General features: G+C 37.8%; 1 protein-coding gene across 5 annotated transcripts in view; it reads left to right on the plus strand.

The window, feature by feature from the left end:
- Plxdc2 (plexin domain containing 2) overlaps positions 1 to 17,091 on the plus strand; it is a 410,802-nt gene that overhangs the window by 354,081 nt on the left and 39,630 nt on the right. For all 5 annotated transcript variants that reach the window (XM_036187497.1, XM_036187498.1, XM_036187496.1 and 2 more), the window contains 2 exons: positions 7,203 to 7,350; positions 8,715 to 8,753. In XM_036187497.1, the coding sequence (XP_036043390.1) occupies positions 7,203 to 7,350; positions 8,715 to 8,753 (187 nt within the window). The remainder of the gene's footprint in view (positions 1 to 7,202; positions 7,351 to 8,714; positions 8,754 to 17,091) is intronic.

Raw genomic sequence — 17,091 nt, forward strand, 5'->3', positions numbered from 1 at the left:
AAGATCAACTCAAAAAAATCAGTAGCCCTCCTATATACAATAGACAAACAGGCTGAGAAGGAAATCAGAGATACAACAGCCTTTACAATAGCCACAAATGATATAAAATTCCTTGGGGTTACTAAGCAGGTGAAGGACCTATATGACAAGAACTTTAAGTTCCTTTAAAAAAGAAATTGAAGAAGATGTCAGAAAATGGAAAGATCTCCCATGCTCATGGATAGGCAGGATTAACATAGTCATTGCTCCTCTTTTCATCTCAAATAGCAAAATAATTGTATGAGGGGAAATACTGATCACAGGGAACTGGTGTGTGCTCTAATAAGAGCAAAGTGGTGTAACAGTAGGATAATGTGATTATTGTTTTTTTCACATGAAAAATCAATTTTAACCTGTCTAAAGTTTTCCTGAATTCTACTACCAGTCATTTCAAATCTCCTTAAGTTTTATTGTTCATTAAGTATGTCTTGTCTCTCATTAAATGTGAGTATCTGTATGAATGTATGTGCATCACATGAATGATATGCTTACAATGGCCAGAAGAGGGCAGGAGTTCTCTCCATCAGGAAATGGATTTATCAGGGAATAGTGAGCCACCTGATTTGGGTACTAAGAGCCAAGCTCGTTTCTTTTCTTCTCTTTTTTTTTTTTTTTTTTTTTTTTTTTTTTTGTTTTTTCTTTGTTTGTTTTGTTTTGTTTTTTTCGAGACAGGGTTTTTCTGTGTAGCTTTGTACCTTTCCTGGAACTCGCTCTGTAGCCCAGTCTGGCCTCAAACTCATTGAGATGTGCCTGGCCCTGCCTCCCAAGTGCTGGGATTAAAGGCGTACTCTTAACCACTGAGCCATCTCTCCAGTGTGGACAGATTTCTCCTTTGTTAAGTTTTAAAAAATAAATTTTAATGACAATGAACAATGACATGAATTTTCTCATGTAGTGAATCTAGTCAAGCTGCAGTGCTACTGTAGGAACCACTAGGAATATCTTGGGTTACTAGGAGCTTTGTGAAAATACACCTGGGGTTGGATGACTCATAGAGATCTTTGAGAACATTCTGGGGCTCAGAATGCACTTCAGGGATATAACAGTTGTCTTGCATGTGTGAGGCCCTCAGTCAGATCTCAGAATCACAAAATAAAATTTATGATATATAAACTAAAGTAACACTCTTGAAAGTCAACATGCAATATATATGTAATTATAGCATTCATATGAATTTGAGGCTACATGAAATACAATGTGAAACTCTATGTAAAAAATCCAACCAATCAACCAGCCAACATTGTTGAGCTTTTAAGTACACTCTTAGTATGGAAGCCTTAATCTGATTTTTGAAATTCACTTGGAGAATTAGAGTGATTTACATAAATCATCTATCTCAGTTATCTGACACAGGTCCAAAGACAAAACATTGATAAATCTGATTGTGTTTTCAGATCCTTGTTTTGTTCATTGTGTTAGTTAGGTTTTCTGTTGCTGCAATGAAACACCATAACCAAAAAGCAAGTTGGGGAGGAAAGGGTTTATTTGGTTTACACTTCCACATCACTGTTCATCACTGAAAGAAATCAGGCAGGGACCCAAACAGGGCAGGATCCTGGAGGCAGCAGCTGATGCAGAGGCCATGGATGGGTGCTGCTCACACACTCATTCCCCTTGGCTTGCTCAGCCCACTTTCTTATAAAACCCTGGATCACCAGCCCAGGGATGGCACCACCCACAATGGGCTGGACCCTCCCCCACCAATCACCAATCATAAATAAGAAAATGCCCTACAGCAGGAACTTATGGAGGCATTTTCACAATTGAGGTTCATTCCTTCCTTTCAGATAATTCTAGTTTGCATGCCCAGTTGATATAAGACTAGCCAGTACACTCTTGTAATCATGGTTTCTCAAAAATTACTTGAAATGAATGTTCATAATTGTGTAAAGGTTCAGAATATGATCCAGATATTTTAATTTTCTTGCTTCAGAGTATTTTCTCTATAAAACATACAAGGCAGAGAAAAGTTTCCCAAGTACAATGGTGGATAATTTACCATGTTCTTTGGACTGTGATATCATTAAAGAAGGTCAGAATCTAATGCATTCTGTAATAAGCCATGTTTCCTGTTTTCTGTAATTAAATTATCCACCTCACTAGCTTTGTAGTAAGCAATCCTTTCCTCACAGTTAAGTACACAAGTTCATCAACTCCAGTCTATTTTCCTTGCATAAGATGAGGGTTCAATATTCTCTCAGGTATGGGATAGTGAACTTCAAAAATGAAGAAACCACAACTACAGAGATTAACACAGATAAGTGGGAAAACAACAGTGTTTTTCAGTGATGAATTAAGTCTGAGAAGTTGTGTTTTTAATAAGGGAAAGTAGCATACAATACTAGGAACAAAGACATTCTTGGTCATTGATAGTTTTGGTGCTTAAATTTCACAGTACAATCACATGTACTCATTTTCATATTGTACTTTAGAATTACAGTAGTCTCACTAAACTATTACAGATTTATTTAAGAATATAAAAGGAAATCTAAAATACTTTCTTAGTTCTCACTTTCATTAAACCAACTAATTATTTTTATTTATTTATTTTTATTTTTTAATCAATTTAATTTTACATATCAGCCATGGATTCCCCTGTCCTCCCTCCTCCTGCCCCCCAGCCTTCGTCCCCAACCTACCCCCCTTCCTAACTCCTCTGAGGCAAGGTCTCCCCTGGGGATTCAGCTCAGCCTGGTAGATTCAGTTGAGGCAGGTCAGGTCCCCACCTCCCTACACCAAGGCTGAGCAAAACGTCTCAGCATAGGCCCTAGGTTCCAAAAAAGCCAGCTAATGTACTAAGGACAGGTTCTGGTCCCATTGCCTGGGGGCCTCCCAAATAGTTCAAGCTAATCAACTGTCTCTCTTATCCAGAGGGCCTGATCCAGTTCCATGGGGGCTCCTCAGCTATTTGTTCACAATTCATGTGTTTCCACTAATTCTTTTAGCACCACCATCACAGTAGTCTCCATATTAGTCTAAAGGACCCACAGCTCTGGCCTGGACTATCCTGACAGTTGTCATATTGGCCTTTTTGCTACACAACCTACAGCCAGAGTATTTTTCCAACACAATATGTAGATATTATTACCACTGACTAATAAATTTACCATGTTGCATGTGATGTTCTACTTAGCTGAACCAAATGAGCTGGTAACTCCTGTGTAGCTGTAAGTTTCTCGGGTCTTGCCTGACCCCCTGTGGTCTAGACAAATCTTTCTCACCCATGGTCCCACATTCACGATGAAATGAATACACAGAGGCTTATATTAGTTTTAAACTGTATGGCCTATTGGTTCAGGCTTCTTGCTAGCTACGTCTTACAACTTAACCCATTTCTTTTTTTTATTTTATTTCAAATTTTATTTTTTATACGGATATTTGTGTTTTAATTTTACATATCAGCCATGGGTTCCCCTGTCCTTCCCCCTCCTGCCCCCACCTTCGTCCCACCCTACCCCCCCATTCCCATCTCCTCCAGGGCAAAGACTCCCCTGGGGATTCAGCTCAACCTGATAGATTCAGTAAAGGCAAGTCCAGTCCCCTCTTTCCAGGCTGAGCAAAGTGTCCCCACATAAGCCCTAGGTTCCAAACAGCCAGCTCATGCACTAAGGACAGGTCCCGGTCCCACTGCCTGGGTCTCTCCCAAACAGTTCAAGCTATTCACTTAACCCATTTCTATTAATCTATAAGTTGCCAAGTGGACATGGCTTATTGGTACTTTCACATCTTGCTTCTCCTGGTGTTGCTGGTGTCTCCCTAGACTCCGCCTTTCTCTTTCTTGTCTTTGTTCTTGGATTTCCAGCCTGCCTCTAATCTGCCTCGCCCTAGGCCAAAGCAGCTTATTTATTAACCAAAGGAAACTACATATATTCACAGAATACAGAAAGACATCCCCCAGCATATGTGCATAACAAATACTTCTCAAATGTACATAGCAGGAGCTTCTTAGTTTTGTGTCAGGGTGTGTGTGTGTGTGTGTGTGTTTTGCCTGCATATTTTGCTGCTATGTTAGTGAATTGCCAGAAGAGGGCATCAGATCCCCTGGAATTGAAGTTATAGATGATTGTGAGCCACTGCTTGAGAGCTAGGAATTGAATCTGGGTCCTCTGGAAGAGCAGTCAGTTCTCCTAATTACTGAGCCATCTCTTTAGACTCTACTGTTACTATTTTATAAATTTAAGTACATTAATCTTTGTCATTCACATTAAAGTCTTCACTATAGTGTGAGCTGCGTTGGTACTTTAGATTCTAAATTTCACTTTAGTTTTGGTAGCAGACACAAGTTGTCCATTGGTTTTGCTAACTCTCTCAGACTCTTTCTCTTCATGTTTCTTTTCATTTCATGTAATTAGGAATGTGCATTAATTTTATCTTGGTCTGTGGGAATTCCCACTGCCTGGTTAAACTATGCTTTCTGCCAAAGAGAGTTGGCCTATAGGACTCATGGGTTGCAGGATACCCCTGGTTCTACCTTCACTGGAGGAGAAAGGTTTATATTTAGCACCTCATCTACTGCTAATGTAAAGTTGGTCTCCTTTAAGCACTATTTATTGGCATTTGTTCCTCCAGGCCAACTCTGCTTTTATATTTGTGCATTTAAATATTATTTAATGTATTTTGTTCCTACTGTCATTAGAGCATATAGGGCCTTTGTTTGGGAGGAACGAAGGGAAGACAATTAAAAGGCATATTTAGAGATTTTCTCATGTCTTGAAAATTCTAATACTGCTTTAGTTTACATTATATACACAACCATCTTCTTTTGTAAATGCAAAAGCAATCCAAATCTAAGATTTTACCTTCAACACAAAGATGTTTAACAATAACTACTCATTGAGAGCAATAGAAAGCAAATTCTATCTCAGACTTCTTTATTTTGAGATGTCCAGGATATCCACATAAATATGTCTTTTCAATCGATGAATGCTTGAGTTTAGTTTTCAAGAGAAGAAGGTCAACTTGAGATGCAGATTTGTAACATTCAATATCAAAATGTAAAACAAAATCCTGGGTGTAGAGGTGGAAGTGCATGAAAAACCACAGAGTGAAAGTGAAGGTCAAGAGATATATGTAAGATTACAAACCTAAAGGGAGGTAGAATGAGAAGGAAGCAAGGGAGCTGCAAGAGAGGAGTCAGGAGATAAGTGGGTGTCTGTCACAGAAACCAGGAGTGGGCATCTGTGTTCGCCAATATGAATTAGCCATAGGTTTCCCTTGGGAGATTTGGTGACTATGGAGAGATGTGGAAACACTAATAATAGGAGAAATTCCCAGTTGAACATGCTACAGTAGTAGAATTGTAACTAAGTGAGGAAACCGAGAGTCTGAAATGACCAAGATACAACAAACTGCAAGGGAGTCTAAACATGACTGGATGGAAAAGTAGAAAAATGCAGTGCCAGCATGTATTGTGGAGCATTTGGTGGGGAGGAGGGGTAGAGTATAAGATTAGGCATGCTTACATACATACATTTGAATGTTAGCGATAACAAGTCATCAGAGAATGACGAATGACTGATGTTGAAAAGAAAAAAAAATTCATCCAAATATCAAGTTTACAAAACTCAAAGCGTGGACTGAATTGAATGCAGCTAGAAAGTATATCTATAAGGAATTTTGGTAGCTATTCTCTGGAATAGAAGAAAGGGGGCACATGTTCAGGGCAAACAAGTATGGTGTGTAAAGAAATCCTGCTGATGGTCTCTTTCATCGAGGATATGAAAGGTGAACCCAGGTCAAAACAGGGAGAATCACTGTGGGATTGTGGTTGTTGAGTGAAGGAACTGGTACCAGGCCTTTAAACATGATTATCCAAACACGAAGTCGTTTCCAGGCACTGTTGATTTTCTGAATAAGACTGCTGAGTAGTTTGTGGAGGTTCCAGTTGGGGAGACCATTCTGTCCTGCCTAACTTCGGAGTGGGAAAGGTTAAGGAAGATCTTTTGCTTTGTGCAGAATTGGGCATTTTCCAACAAGGTGCTTAAAAAATATGAGATACTTGATGGTATTGAAAAGTTAGGTGAAGATGATGGAAGAAGGGAGATTAACAGAGCATTTATCATGAGTTCAAAGGAGAAGAATTTCTTTAGAAAGATAGACAAGTGGAATGAAATAAGATAAATGAGCTTTGAGAACAGTTCTAGAGATTTCTGTCTGAATTGTAGATTATAGCTAATGAGGAGTAAGTGCTAAAGGGATTTTTGGGTCTTTGGAGCTGAGAAGATATGGCGATTTGAGGACAGAACAAGCCTAAACCTGTAGTATATCTGACTAAAAAAAGCTGCTTCCCAGGGACTCTTCATTCGCTCTGAAAAGATTCTTCATCCTCCACTAATGCCGAGACAGTTACTTACTAACAATTTTCAGAAATGTCCTAGTCCCGCCCATGTTTAGAGCAGCCACCTTTCATCAGAGCAACAGTCTTTGAAGCCCAAAGAGGCTGTTTACATCAACTTTTAACTACAGAATCTGGAGTCCTTACTTGTGAAAGTTGTGGAATTTACTTGTGTAGGTTATGACTAAATAAATAAATAAATAAACAAACAAATAAATAAATAAATAAATAAATGGGAAATGTGTGTCTCCCTGGTATCTTCTGTATAGCCCTGCTAGGAACAATTAGGCTTGGTTTGTATGAGGGCTTCATCTGTGTGCTTTTGAATATTTCGTAAGCGAAAACAAAATCTAAAATTTCTGCTCAACTTGGAGAAGATTAATTTTGAGATCATAAAAGAGTCTGGGGCAATGAAGAAATGTTTAAGATATAGCATTGTCCCTTTGTCCATCCAAATAGATGTTAAGTCTTCTCCATAGGCACATGCTTTCCTTCTAACTTTAATTTCTTTTACTTTTTGATATTACATATTTCTTAGATATATCTATCATATAAACAAGGGCAAGATAAAGAATAATACAAAAGGTTAAACACAGATGAAAATGATGATTCCAAATAGCTAAAGAAGTATGTAATTTGTTACACCCCCTCTCTCTTATCTTATATTCTTCATAAATTAGCAAAATGTATGAATAGTCTGACCCAAAAATGATTTACCGTTCCTATCAATTTGAGATGTTTTTGTGCTTTACAGTCCAATTCTTTTGATGTAAGTTTAAGACACAAATATGTCCAGTCTGCTGATTTTCACTTCTGTATCTCCTGCTAGTCCAAAGAGAAGATGTGTGAGAGCACAGAGCCAGCGGAGACATCTCAAACTACCACAACCTCACACACAACAACCATGCAATTCAGAGTCCTGACCACCACCAGGAGAGCCATGACATCCCAGCTGCCCACCAGCCTGCCCACGGAAGGTGCCAAGATGGTTTGCTTATTTTTATAGGGAAGAAAAGATTGTTTACTGTTTAGTAGAGGCAAAAAAATATTGTTTGGTCAATTAACTTTCTAAAGGATTTCTCAGATTCTGAATTACTGAAACATATGCTGAAATTCTTTATATATGCCATTCCTCTTGTTAAGCCTTAGTAGTTATGAATAATCTGGCTCTTTGTTCCCCCTGCTTCTTCTTTTTTTTTTTTTTTTTTTTTTAGCTGAGGATCGAACCCAGGGCTTTGCGCTTGCTAGGCAAGTGCTCTACCACTGAGCTAAATCCCCAACCCCCCCCCACCTGCTTCTTTTTATGTGACTAAATTTAGTTGTCACCAAACTTCATTCCTGACACAGGATTCAAAAGAAATATACACAAAATGACTATTGATATGAAATTCTGAGCAGTAGGTCATTTTACACACATACAGTGATATAGGAGTATTTTCTGAATGCAGTCAATCACAGAGACACTGTGAGCATCACAAAATTTTTCTTGAAGGGGACCTCCTTTTATGGAGAAAATAAAACTACTAAAGTGTTTTTAGGTAAAATCTGTGTGTGGAGGAAATTTGATAGTCAATGTTTGGTAACTTTCTATTCTATATGGTATTAGTAAGAAGTATACAGTATATCTGTTTAGAGAAGAACATACTTTCATATCTTATTGTCATAAGCGCTGCTTTCTTTGGAGTAGGAAGTTAAATTTGAAGCCTTAGCTTTTGAATGAAATTTAAGTTAGCGGGATGAAGAGAGATGGAGGTTAAATGCCAATTGCTTTTTTTTTTTCTCTTAAAGGGAACATAGCGTTAAGTTCAGATTATTTTTGGTCATTATTCAAAAGACTGTGAAAAAATGCTTTAATTGAAACACTTTCATAGTAAAATATAACTTTTGAAATGGAAAACTCATACCCCATGTTTATCCATTCAGATATAGATGTATCCATTACTGATATAAAGTTTTAAGACAAATCTTTAAATATTGATAAATCCTAGCTGTTCCTCTTACTCTGTAATATTTTCAGTCTTGATTTCAATAAATAAAGTTCTATTGTAAATTGTTTTAGAAAGTCAAAAATATATTTCATACTACAACTACAGTTTTTATCATTGTCACAGAGTTGGGGCTCAGATATCTAACTAATACCTTAGTCCAAACAATCACTGAGAGAAATTTTATTACTACATCATATAAAATTGGTGCTTGCTCTCTTACTAAGCTAGAATTTACTCTCTAAAGTCTGAAAAGCAAGTGTTTAAGTTAATGCATTTAATTCACTTAGCCAGTATGAGATTCAGGCATCTTTAAAATCTTTTTCCTTTGTAATAACTTCCAACTTCTCTTTCAGATGACACCAAGATAGCACTGCATCTCAAAGATAATGGAGGTAGGAGTGCTCGTCTTTCTTTCATAAACACTTATAAGACACTAATTCATTATATTCATTTTAATGTGATAGAAGGGCATGTGGGGTTCCAAAGACAGAATAGGGTTTGATTTCATTCCGATTGGTGTTTAACATGTGAAGAATTCAGTAGTTTGGGTCAAAAAAATGAAACGAAATACTAATCCTTGTGTTTGTCTATACAATTGCATGACATCATCCGACATCTATGAGGTCAGACAATCATCCACATGTATTGCTGCATTGTGTTTCCCTTCTCCTTAGGTCAGCATGTGTATAGTTGTCTGCACAGCTGCAAACACTTGTTACAAAAGTTTATTTTTTCCACTGAATTGTATGGTTGGTTGCTTTTAACACACAATTAAAAAATAGGACAGTAAGTATGGAAATATATTGTGATCAATCTTTTTATCTGTTATGTGATGTAGAGGACAAAATTTAAATATTCAAAAGAACTTCTTACCAGTAACAAAGTTTTTCTAAGAGAATTCATGAGTATCTATACTGGCAATTGAAATTTTGAAGAAAAAGAATTTTTAACTAAATAATACCATGAAAAATATTAGTTGTGTCTTTTAAAAATGTACTTTTATTAAACTATATTAGCTCATGGCTATGATAGATACTGATCAAATGTATTTTTATGAAAAGTTCTTTATTTGGTTCAAGGAAATATTGCTATTTCTTAATAGCATCTATCATATAGACATGAAAACACTTTGACATTGGCCTATGCATGCCTTACTTCTGTGGTCTCATATGATTTGTTAGCTGAACCTCATACAAGAGACTGAAGTAGTATGATGATGAGTAAAAGGTCAGTCTCAGATAAGTAAGCAGAGCTTGTCTTAAAAATAACAACAACAAAAACTGGCAGGGAAGGGGGAAAGGAATAAAATAGATGATAGATGACAGACAGACAGATAGACAGATAGATAGATGATAGATAGATAACTGATTGATAGGTGATAGATAGATAGATAGGTAGATAGACAGACAGATGATAGATAGATGATTGATAGAGGATGTAGTTGAGGCTATTTCCCATGTAACAGTAGAAAATTATTCCTAAATTACTCAATTTGTATTAAATAACCAATGGTCAGTGCATTCTCAGATCAATGATTATATGTATGCACATCCTAGAGTTTACACCAGCTCATCTAAAAGAAAAACTGCTTGATTTCTCTATAAGTGTCATTGAACCAGTTGTCCACTGTTTCATACTTGCCCATCGTGTTTTGATGCATTATTTTCTTATTCATTATTGCTTTAAATCAGTAAGTGGGTATATTTGTAGATGGCCTTTGTGAATTACAGTTTTAATTTAATTTAGTTTTAAAAACTAAAATCACTAGATCCATCCATTTGCCTGCAAACCTTATGATGTCATTGTTTTTCTCTGCTGAGTAGTACTCCATTGTGTATATGTACCATATTTTCTTTATCCATTCTTCAGTTGAAGGGCATCTAGGTTGTTTCCAGGTTCTGGCTATTACAAACAATGCTAATATGAATATAGCTGAGCAAATGCCCTTGTGGTATGATTGAGCATTCCTTGGGCATATGCCCAAGAGTGCTTCAGCTGGGTCTTGGGGGAAATTGATTCCCAATTTTCTAAGGAAGTGCCATATTGATTTCCAAAGTGGCTGTACAAGCTTGCATTCCCACCAGCAGTGGAGGAGAGTTCCCCTTGCTCCACATCCTCTCCAGCATAAGCTGTCTTCTATGTTTTTGATCTTAGCCATTCTGACAGGTGTAAAGTAGTATCTCAGTGTCATTTTGATTTGCTTTTCCTGGATAATTAGGGACATTGAGCAATTCCTTAAATGTCTTTCAGCCATTTGAGCTTCCTTTGTTGAGAATTCTCTGTTTAGTTCTATAGCCCATTTCTTAATTAGACTGTTGGGAATTTTGATGTCTAATTTCTTGAGTTCTTTATATATTCTGGATATCAGCCCTCTGTCAGATGTGGGGTTGGTGAAGACCTTTCCACGTGAGAACAAGAAGAAGCAAAGTGCTAGAGAGGTCCCCAGAAATCCACAATGATGCATCCACTGTAGACTACTGGCAATGGTCAAGAGAAAGCCTGATCTGACCTAGTCTGGTGATCAGATGGCCAAACACCCTAACGGTCATGCTGGAACTCTCATCCAATAACTGATGGAGGTGGATGCAGAGATCCTTGGCCACCCCAGGTGGAGCTTCAGGAGTCCAATTGTCGAGAAAGAGGAGGGACTGTCAGAGTGTGAATTGTTGAGACCAAGATTGGAAAAGCACAGGGACAAATAGCCAGACTAATGGAAACACATGAATTATGAACCAATGGCTGTGGAGCCCCAACTAGATCAGGCTCTCTGGATAAGTGAGACAACTGAATAGCTTGAATTGTTTGGGAGGCACCCAGGCAGTGGGACCTGGACCTATCCTTAGTGCATGAGCTGGCTGTTTGGAACCTTGGGCTTACACAGGACACATTGCTCAACCTGGAAGGAGGGGACTGGACCTGCCTGTACTGAATCCACCAGGTTGAATTGAATCCCCAGGAGAATCTTGGCCCTGGAGGAGATGGGAATGGAGGGCAGGGGCTGAGGGGAGGTAGCAGCGGGGGCGGGAGGGGGGAGGAAAGGGGAACCCATGGCTGATGTGTAAAATTACAATGCAAATATAATAAATAAATAAAGGAGAAAAAAAACTAATATCACAGGTTACAAAAGATGTTAGCAATTCCCCCAATTCAAGAATTTCCAGAAAAGGATATTGATAAGAATCTTTTGATTCTAAGACCTAATATCAGGTCACCCCACTTTCAGGAATGAGGAGATATTGTATTCTGTGAAGTGAGATGTTCATTCACACTGCTTCTGAAGTCCTCTCTATGTAAGGAAGGCATTCCCAAGATACTGCTGGGTTTTCTGTTATCTTTGTGATGTTAAAATTCTTAACACAAGTAGAAGTTTCATGTTTGTTGTATTTTTCTTTCTTAGTTATTCTGTTTGTTTGTTTGTTTGTTTAATTTTAACATGCTTAGAAGATTCTATAGTGTTAACAGGGAAAAATGATTCCTGTGATCTTTCATTAATAAGTATGACATTCTCTGAATGGACGATATTTGAAGTTTCTTCAGTGAAGAATTATTTACCACCTTTATTCACTCACTCATCCATTTAATCATATCTTCTGGATGTTTGCTATACCAAGCATTGTTGCAGGCTTGAAGCTTATAATAATGGGTGATTGTTAAATAAATTTTTTATTTCAGTGAATATGTCCTCCAAAGAATCTTCAAGATGATTGTGAAGATATTCTGTCTAGCATTTCTCCAGTATTTGCCTATAAAGTTGTCTTACAAGTAGCCTCTCACAGAATTAATTTTTGTAGAATGCACATTGAAAATAGATCTCTGACCTATTACCAATTATTCCCAGTAACATCTTAGTTTTATTAAAAGCATTAAAGAATCACACAACAAAGTATGTTCTTGAACTGTGCATTAGAAATAGACTGTGATGGTGGTGAGGGGGAGTTAAATAAACCACATAATAAAAAAGATGTAGCATTTGAAGTATACTTGACAAGGAGTTGTTACATTTTCAAATAGTATTTAGATGATGGATAAAACAGGGAGCCATCATGTAGTTAGAGTTTTCCTTCCTGGCCCAGTCAGGACAAATCTCTCTTACCTGCCAGTCCCACATTCGCTCAGACCCAACCAAGAAAGCACACAGAAACTTACATTGTTTAGAAACTGTATGGCCGTGGCAGGCTTCTTGTTATCTACTTCTTCTATCTTAAATTAACCCATTTCTGTTAGTCTATACTTTGCCACATGGCTTGTGGCTTACCAGTGTCTTTACATGTTGCTTTTCATGGCGGCGGTTGGTGGTGTCTCTCCCCAGCCTTCTACTTCCCAGAATTCTCTTCTCTCTTGTCCCGCCTATACTTCCTGCCTGGCCACTGGCCAATCAGAACTTTATTTATACAGAACGATATCCACAGCACCATCAGAATTCCAAAATAATCACAATGAGTATGAACATTTTCCACACCTCAGATTGTTTCAACTGCACTTGCCATATACAAATCTGAGCTGAATCTAGCTTTGTCTTTTCTAAGAATACTTGGCTCCAGACAGAGCTTGATAGACTTTCAAAGGCCTTGGCTTTGAGCCCTAGCACCATAGAGAAACAAAAAGCACTTAGGAGGACCAGAGTTCAGTGCCCAGAACCCACCTCAGTAGGCTCAAAACTACTTGTAAAGCCAGCTCAGGGGATCTGACACCTCCGGTCACTCTTGCAACCCACACATTTATATACATAATTAAAAATAATAACATAAATATCTTTGATGTAATATAGAAAGTTAGATTGTCTAGCAGAAATGGAGACCCCAGTTTTAATCCCCAGTACCACAAAAAGGAAAACAGAAACAGAATGAAAACAAACTAACAAAATAGGTTACTAGAGTTCTATGAGGCAGAGTAGAGATGATGATCTATGTAGGAGACTCCCTGTGAATGATGGCTTTATAAAATTGATTCTTTCTCACAATACAAATCTCTATGTTTGACCTAAGGAATGCAAACAATAAGCTGTTTTACTTATACCTGACCTGAACATAAGAATTCCAACAATAACCTGTTTTACTTATACCCACTTCATTGTATTTCTTTTCTATAAAGATTTATTACACTTGATAATGTTTAAAAATGAAATTTCTTTTTTATACAGTCACACACTAGTTTCCATTTTATCTGTTCTGCTGAAAGCAGCATGCTCTAGGCTCCTTTGGAACCCAGTTACATCAAATCAGTGGTCTCCAGTCTCCAAAACACAGATGTATCTTGTAACTTATGTCCAAAATTTAATTTAAAGTTCTTTCAGCCTAATTTAATTTAAAGTTCTTGGCTTCTCTAGAAATTCTTGTTGAACTTACTTGGCAAGGGAACCCAGATTGTGTTCTTGGAATTCATAAATATGTGGATAATGGTTATATGCACTTGAAGCAAAGTCTCTTTTGGATTTTCAGATTCCAGGGGTGGTTTATTAGAAGAATTTTACCTTTTAAGAATGTCTGAACTGTATATATGAGCAGCCACGACTACTAACAGCCTTTCTGACATTTGAATAGGTTGCTTTCAAATGGCACTCACCACCTAATTAGAAATGTAACTGTCTTCAGGATGCAAACTGAGGACAGTGATCCATGTCACAGAAGAAGTTTACTAGCTGAATCAAGGGCATTATTTTTAATTGAAACATAACATTTTTTGACTAGAATTAAACTAAACTTAGCTATCCTAATGGTGATTTTCTGCTATACTGCAATTGTGAAAATTATTTCAAGCTCCATAATCCTGAACAGATTTCATTATTTTAAATTTGTCATCAGAACTATTAAACTACTAAAATTGTATTCTTTATTGATTGCCTTAAAGGTTTTTCCATTTGATTGAGTTGAGTTTCTTTTTTAAAATGTTTGAGCATACATTTTTAATTGTTATTATTTAAAGTTAGCCTTTTACACAATCCTGGTGTAGAATAAAAGGCCCAGACTGCCATTCCTTCTCATTGCTAGAAATGTCCTAACCCTGGAGCACAGAGGCTGGCTTTTCTAAGTGAGAGGGTGGTGTCTACCCTAAGAGATGATGCAATTGCTACATCTCAGCATGTTGATGAAATTAATTCAGGAATGAATGTCTCTAGAGTGAACGGTTGTGAAAAGCCAACAGAGATGAGCTTTGATGCTTCCCTGGCTGGTTAAACTCAAGTTCTGTTGTGTTCAGTTTCCTATTTCTGAGCTTAATCCTAAAGTTTTGTCTGGGAATAAATGTTACAGTAGGATCCTGACTTACACAAAACTGCTTCTGAGGTCCTAATTTTTGTTTAGTCTGTTGTGGCAGATCAAGCATCTACTGTTACATTTATCCTTCAGTCAAATTATTTTTTGTCTCTCATACATAAATCATCAAAGCAACATGTCTTGCGCTGTGTTTGTGCTTCCTTGTGTTTTTCATCTACTTCCTTTGTGGAGATCACAGTCTCAGAAGCAAAGGGAGTCTGTTATTTGCTTTTGACAGGCTATTGACTATCTATCACCTTCTGTTTGGAACACTGTAAAATATCTTGGCGTTTTGTTTTATCTCTGGCTTTGTTTGGCTACTTTTTATGCTAGCCCCAACTCTATTCTGAGCACATATCTAGTGGAACAGTGAACACTTGTTATTCTTTGAATGTTTTGAGACTGACCCAGTACTAAGATTTTCTCTCCTCAACTATTTTAAAGAGTTGTGGTCCTCATCTCTCTTTATAATGAGCTCATGTTGTTGTTTGCTAATTTTTTTTATTCTGGCTTACAAAATTACAAAAATATTTGCTGGTCATGGTGGCGCATGCCGGTAGGATTTGCTGAAGGAGGCAGAGGCAGGAGGATCACGAGTTTGAAGCCAGCCTGGGCTACACATTTAGGCCAGGTGGTGGTGGCGCATGTCTTTAATCCCAGCACTAGGGAGGCAGAGCCAGGCGGATCTCTGTGAGTTCGAGGCAAGGCTGGTCTCCAAACTGAGTTCCAGGAAAGGCGCAAAGCTACACAGAGAAACCCTATCTTGAAAAACAAAACAAAAAATATATTCTATGCTGGGACTGTCCCAATTCAATTTTAGTATCTGGGCTTAGGTCCCGGGGTTCAATATTCTCACCAGTTCCAGTAAAAGAGTGGTGTGATCAAACTTTATCAGTAATATAGAACATCAGGAGGATCAGGCTAGGGAATCTTGTTAAATGCATATATTTTAGTGAGGCTGTAGAAGGACTGTAGCCTCAGTTTGTCAGGAGAATGAGGCAGAAAGGCTCATATACTGGGATAACTGGGCTAGAGAGAATTCAAGGCCAGCCTGGACAAACTAGTGATAATCTGCATGGGAATAAAAAGTAGAAAGAAACCTGGGGTTATAGATGAGAGAGATAATGCTTACTGGGAAAATGTAAGACCTTAGTTCAATCTAGAACAATCAATCAAAATCTGATGCTCTACTTCAGATTGGCTAATGACTCCACTGTATTTCTTACTAACTTTGGACTAATGGAATTGCCACCTCTTCTCAGAATGCACCTGATTATCAAGGGTTGCGTGTTGGATTTCTTCATGCCCAAGCCTCAGAATAAGAATGGCACATGTATCTCTGAATCCGCTCATTGGTCTTGACACTGTGGCTGTCCTGAAACACTTTAATTGTTGGCAAAGAGAAATTGGTTCCATTAGGACATGAAGACTGAATCTGCATGTTGGATACAAAGGACGTGAAAGCATTATTTCTGTTGTTCTTTAACTCCATGAATATAGTGTGTAAGAACTAGTCAGTTCAAGATGTTGGAAAGTGTATTTGTTTTAGTAAACATGGTTGTGCTTTCTGCTTTGTTGAACTAACTGAAATTGCTATTTTAAAGTCATTTTTACCTTAAAAGCTTGAAAAATTGTTATCTGGCATGAGGAAAGAAAAATAAAAACAACTCACATTGTAATGGCCCTTTATCTTCCATGTTGATGTGTAGGTGGGATTTGTAGCCAGAATTTCTGCTGCTAGTAGAACATAGAATAAAATATTATGTACCCTTTAAGACACTGCAGATATATTTTCTATTAGCTGCTTTTAAATGGCCTATCATGTCCACCTGATCAATAACATAATAATATACTTTCTTTTTATATCTAATTTTATATTTATCTGCCCTATTCCTGCACTAGGAAATATCCTTCCAGAAGAAATAACTTCTATGTCGGATTTTGGCACCTGGCACTTATGAGTGATCTTGGAAACTTGCTTTATATACAAGTCATGTCAGTGTGTTAGCCATTTGTGCTGGATTAAATGAGAATCCCACTCTAGCTCACTACCGTAGACTCATATATTTAAATGCTTCCTCTCCAGCAGCTTGAACAGTGTGGGAAGGAGTAGGAGGTATAGACTTGTTGGTAGAGGTGTGTCACTGGGGGTGGGCTTTGAGGTTTCAAAAACCTATACCATTCCCAGATATCTCTCTCTTCCTCCAACCGGTGGATCAGAATGTGAGCTCTCAGCTCCTGCTCCACTGCCATTCCTGCTGCCTATTTCCAGGTTCCCAACCGTGATAGTACTGGACACTAACACTCTGAGACTGCCAGTTCCTCAGTAAATTCTTTCTTCTACAATTTGTTTTAGTCATGGTGTCTTATCACAGCAATGGAAAAGTGATCATGACACTACATGTGGTAGATCTGTAGTCCCAGCAGCTGGGAGGTAAAAGTCGGAGGATCAGGAATTTGAGGTTATCTGCTGCTACAC

This window comes from Onychomys torridus, chromosome 5, assembly GCF_903995425.1.
Source record: "Onychomys torridus chromosome 5, mOncTor1.1, whole genome shotgun sequence".
Taxonomy (NCBI): Eukaryota; Metazoa; Chordata; class Mammalia; order Rodentia; family Cricetidae; genus Onychomys; species Onychomys torridus.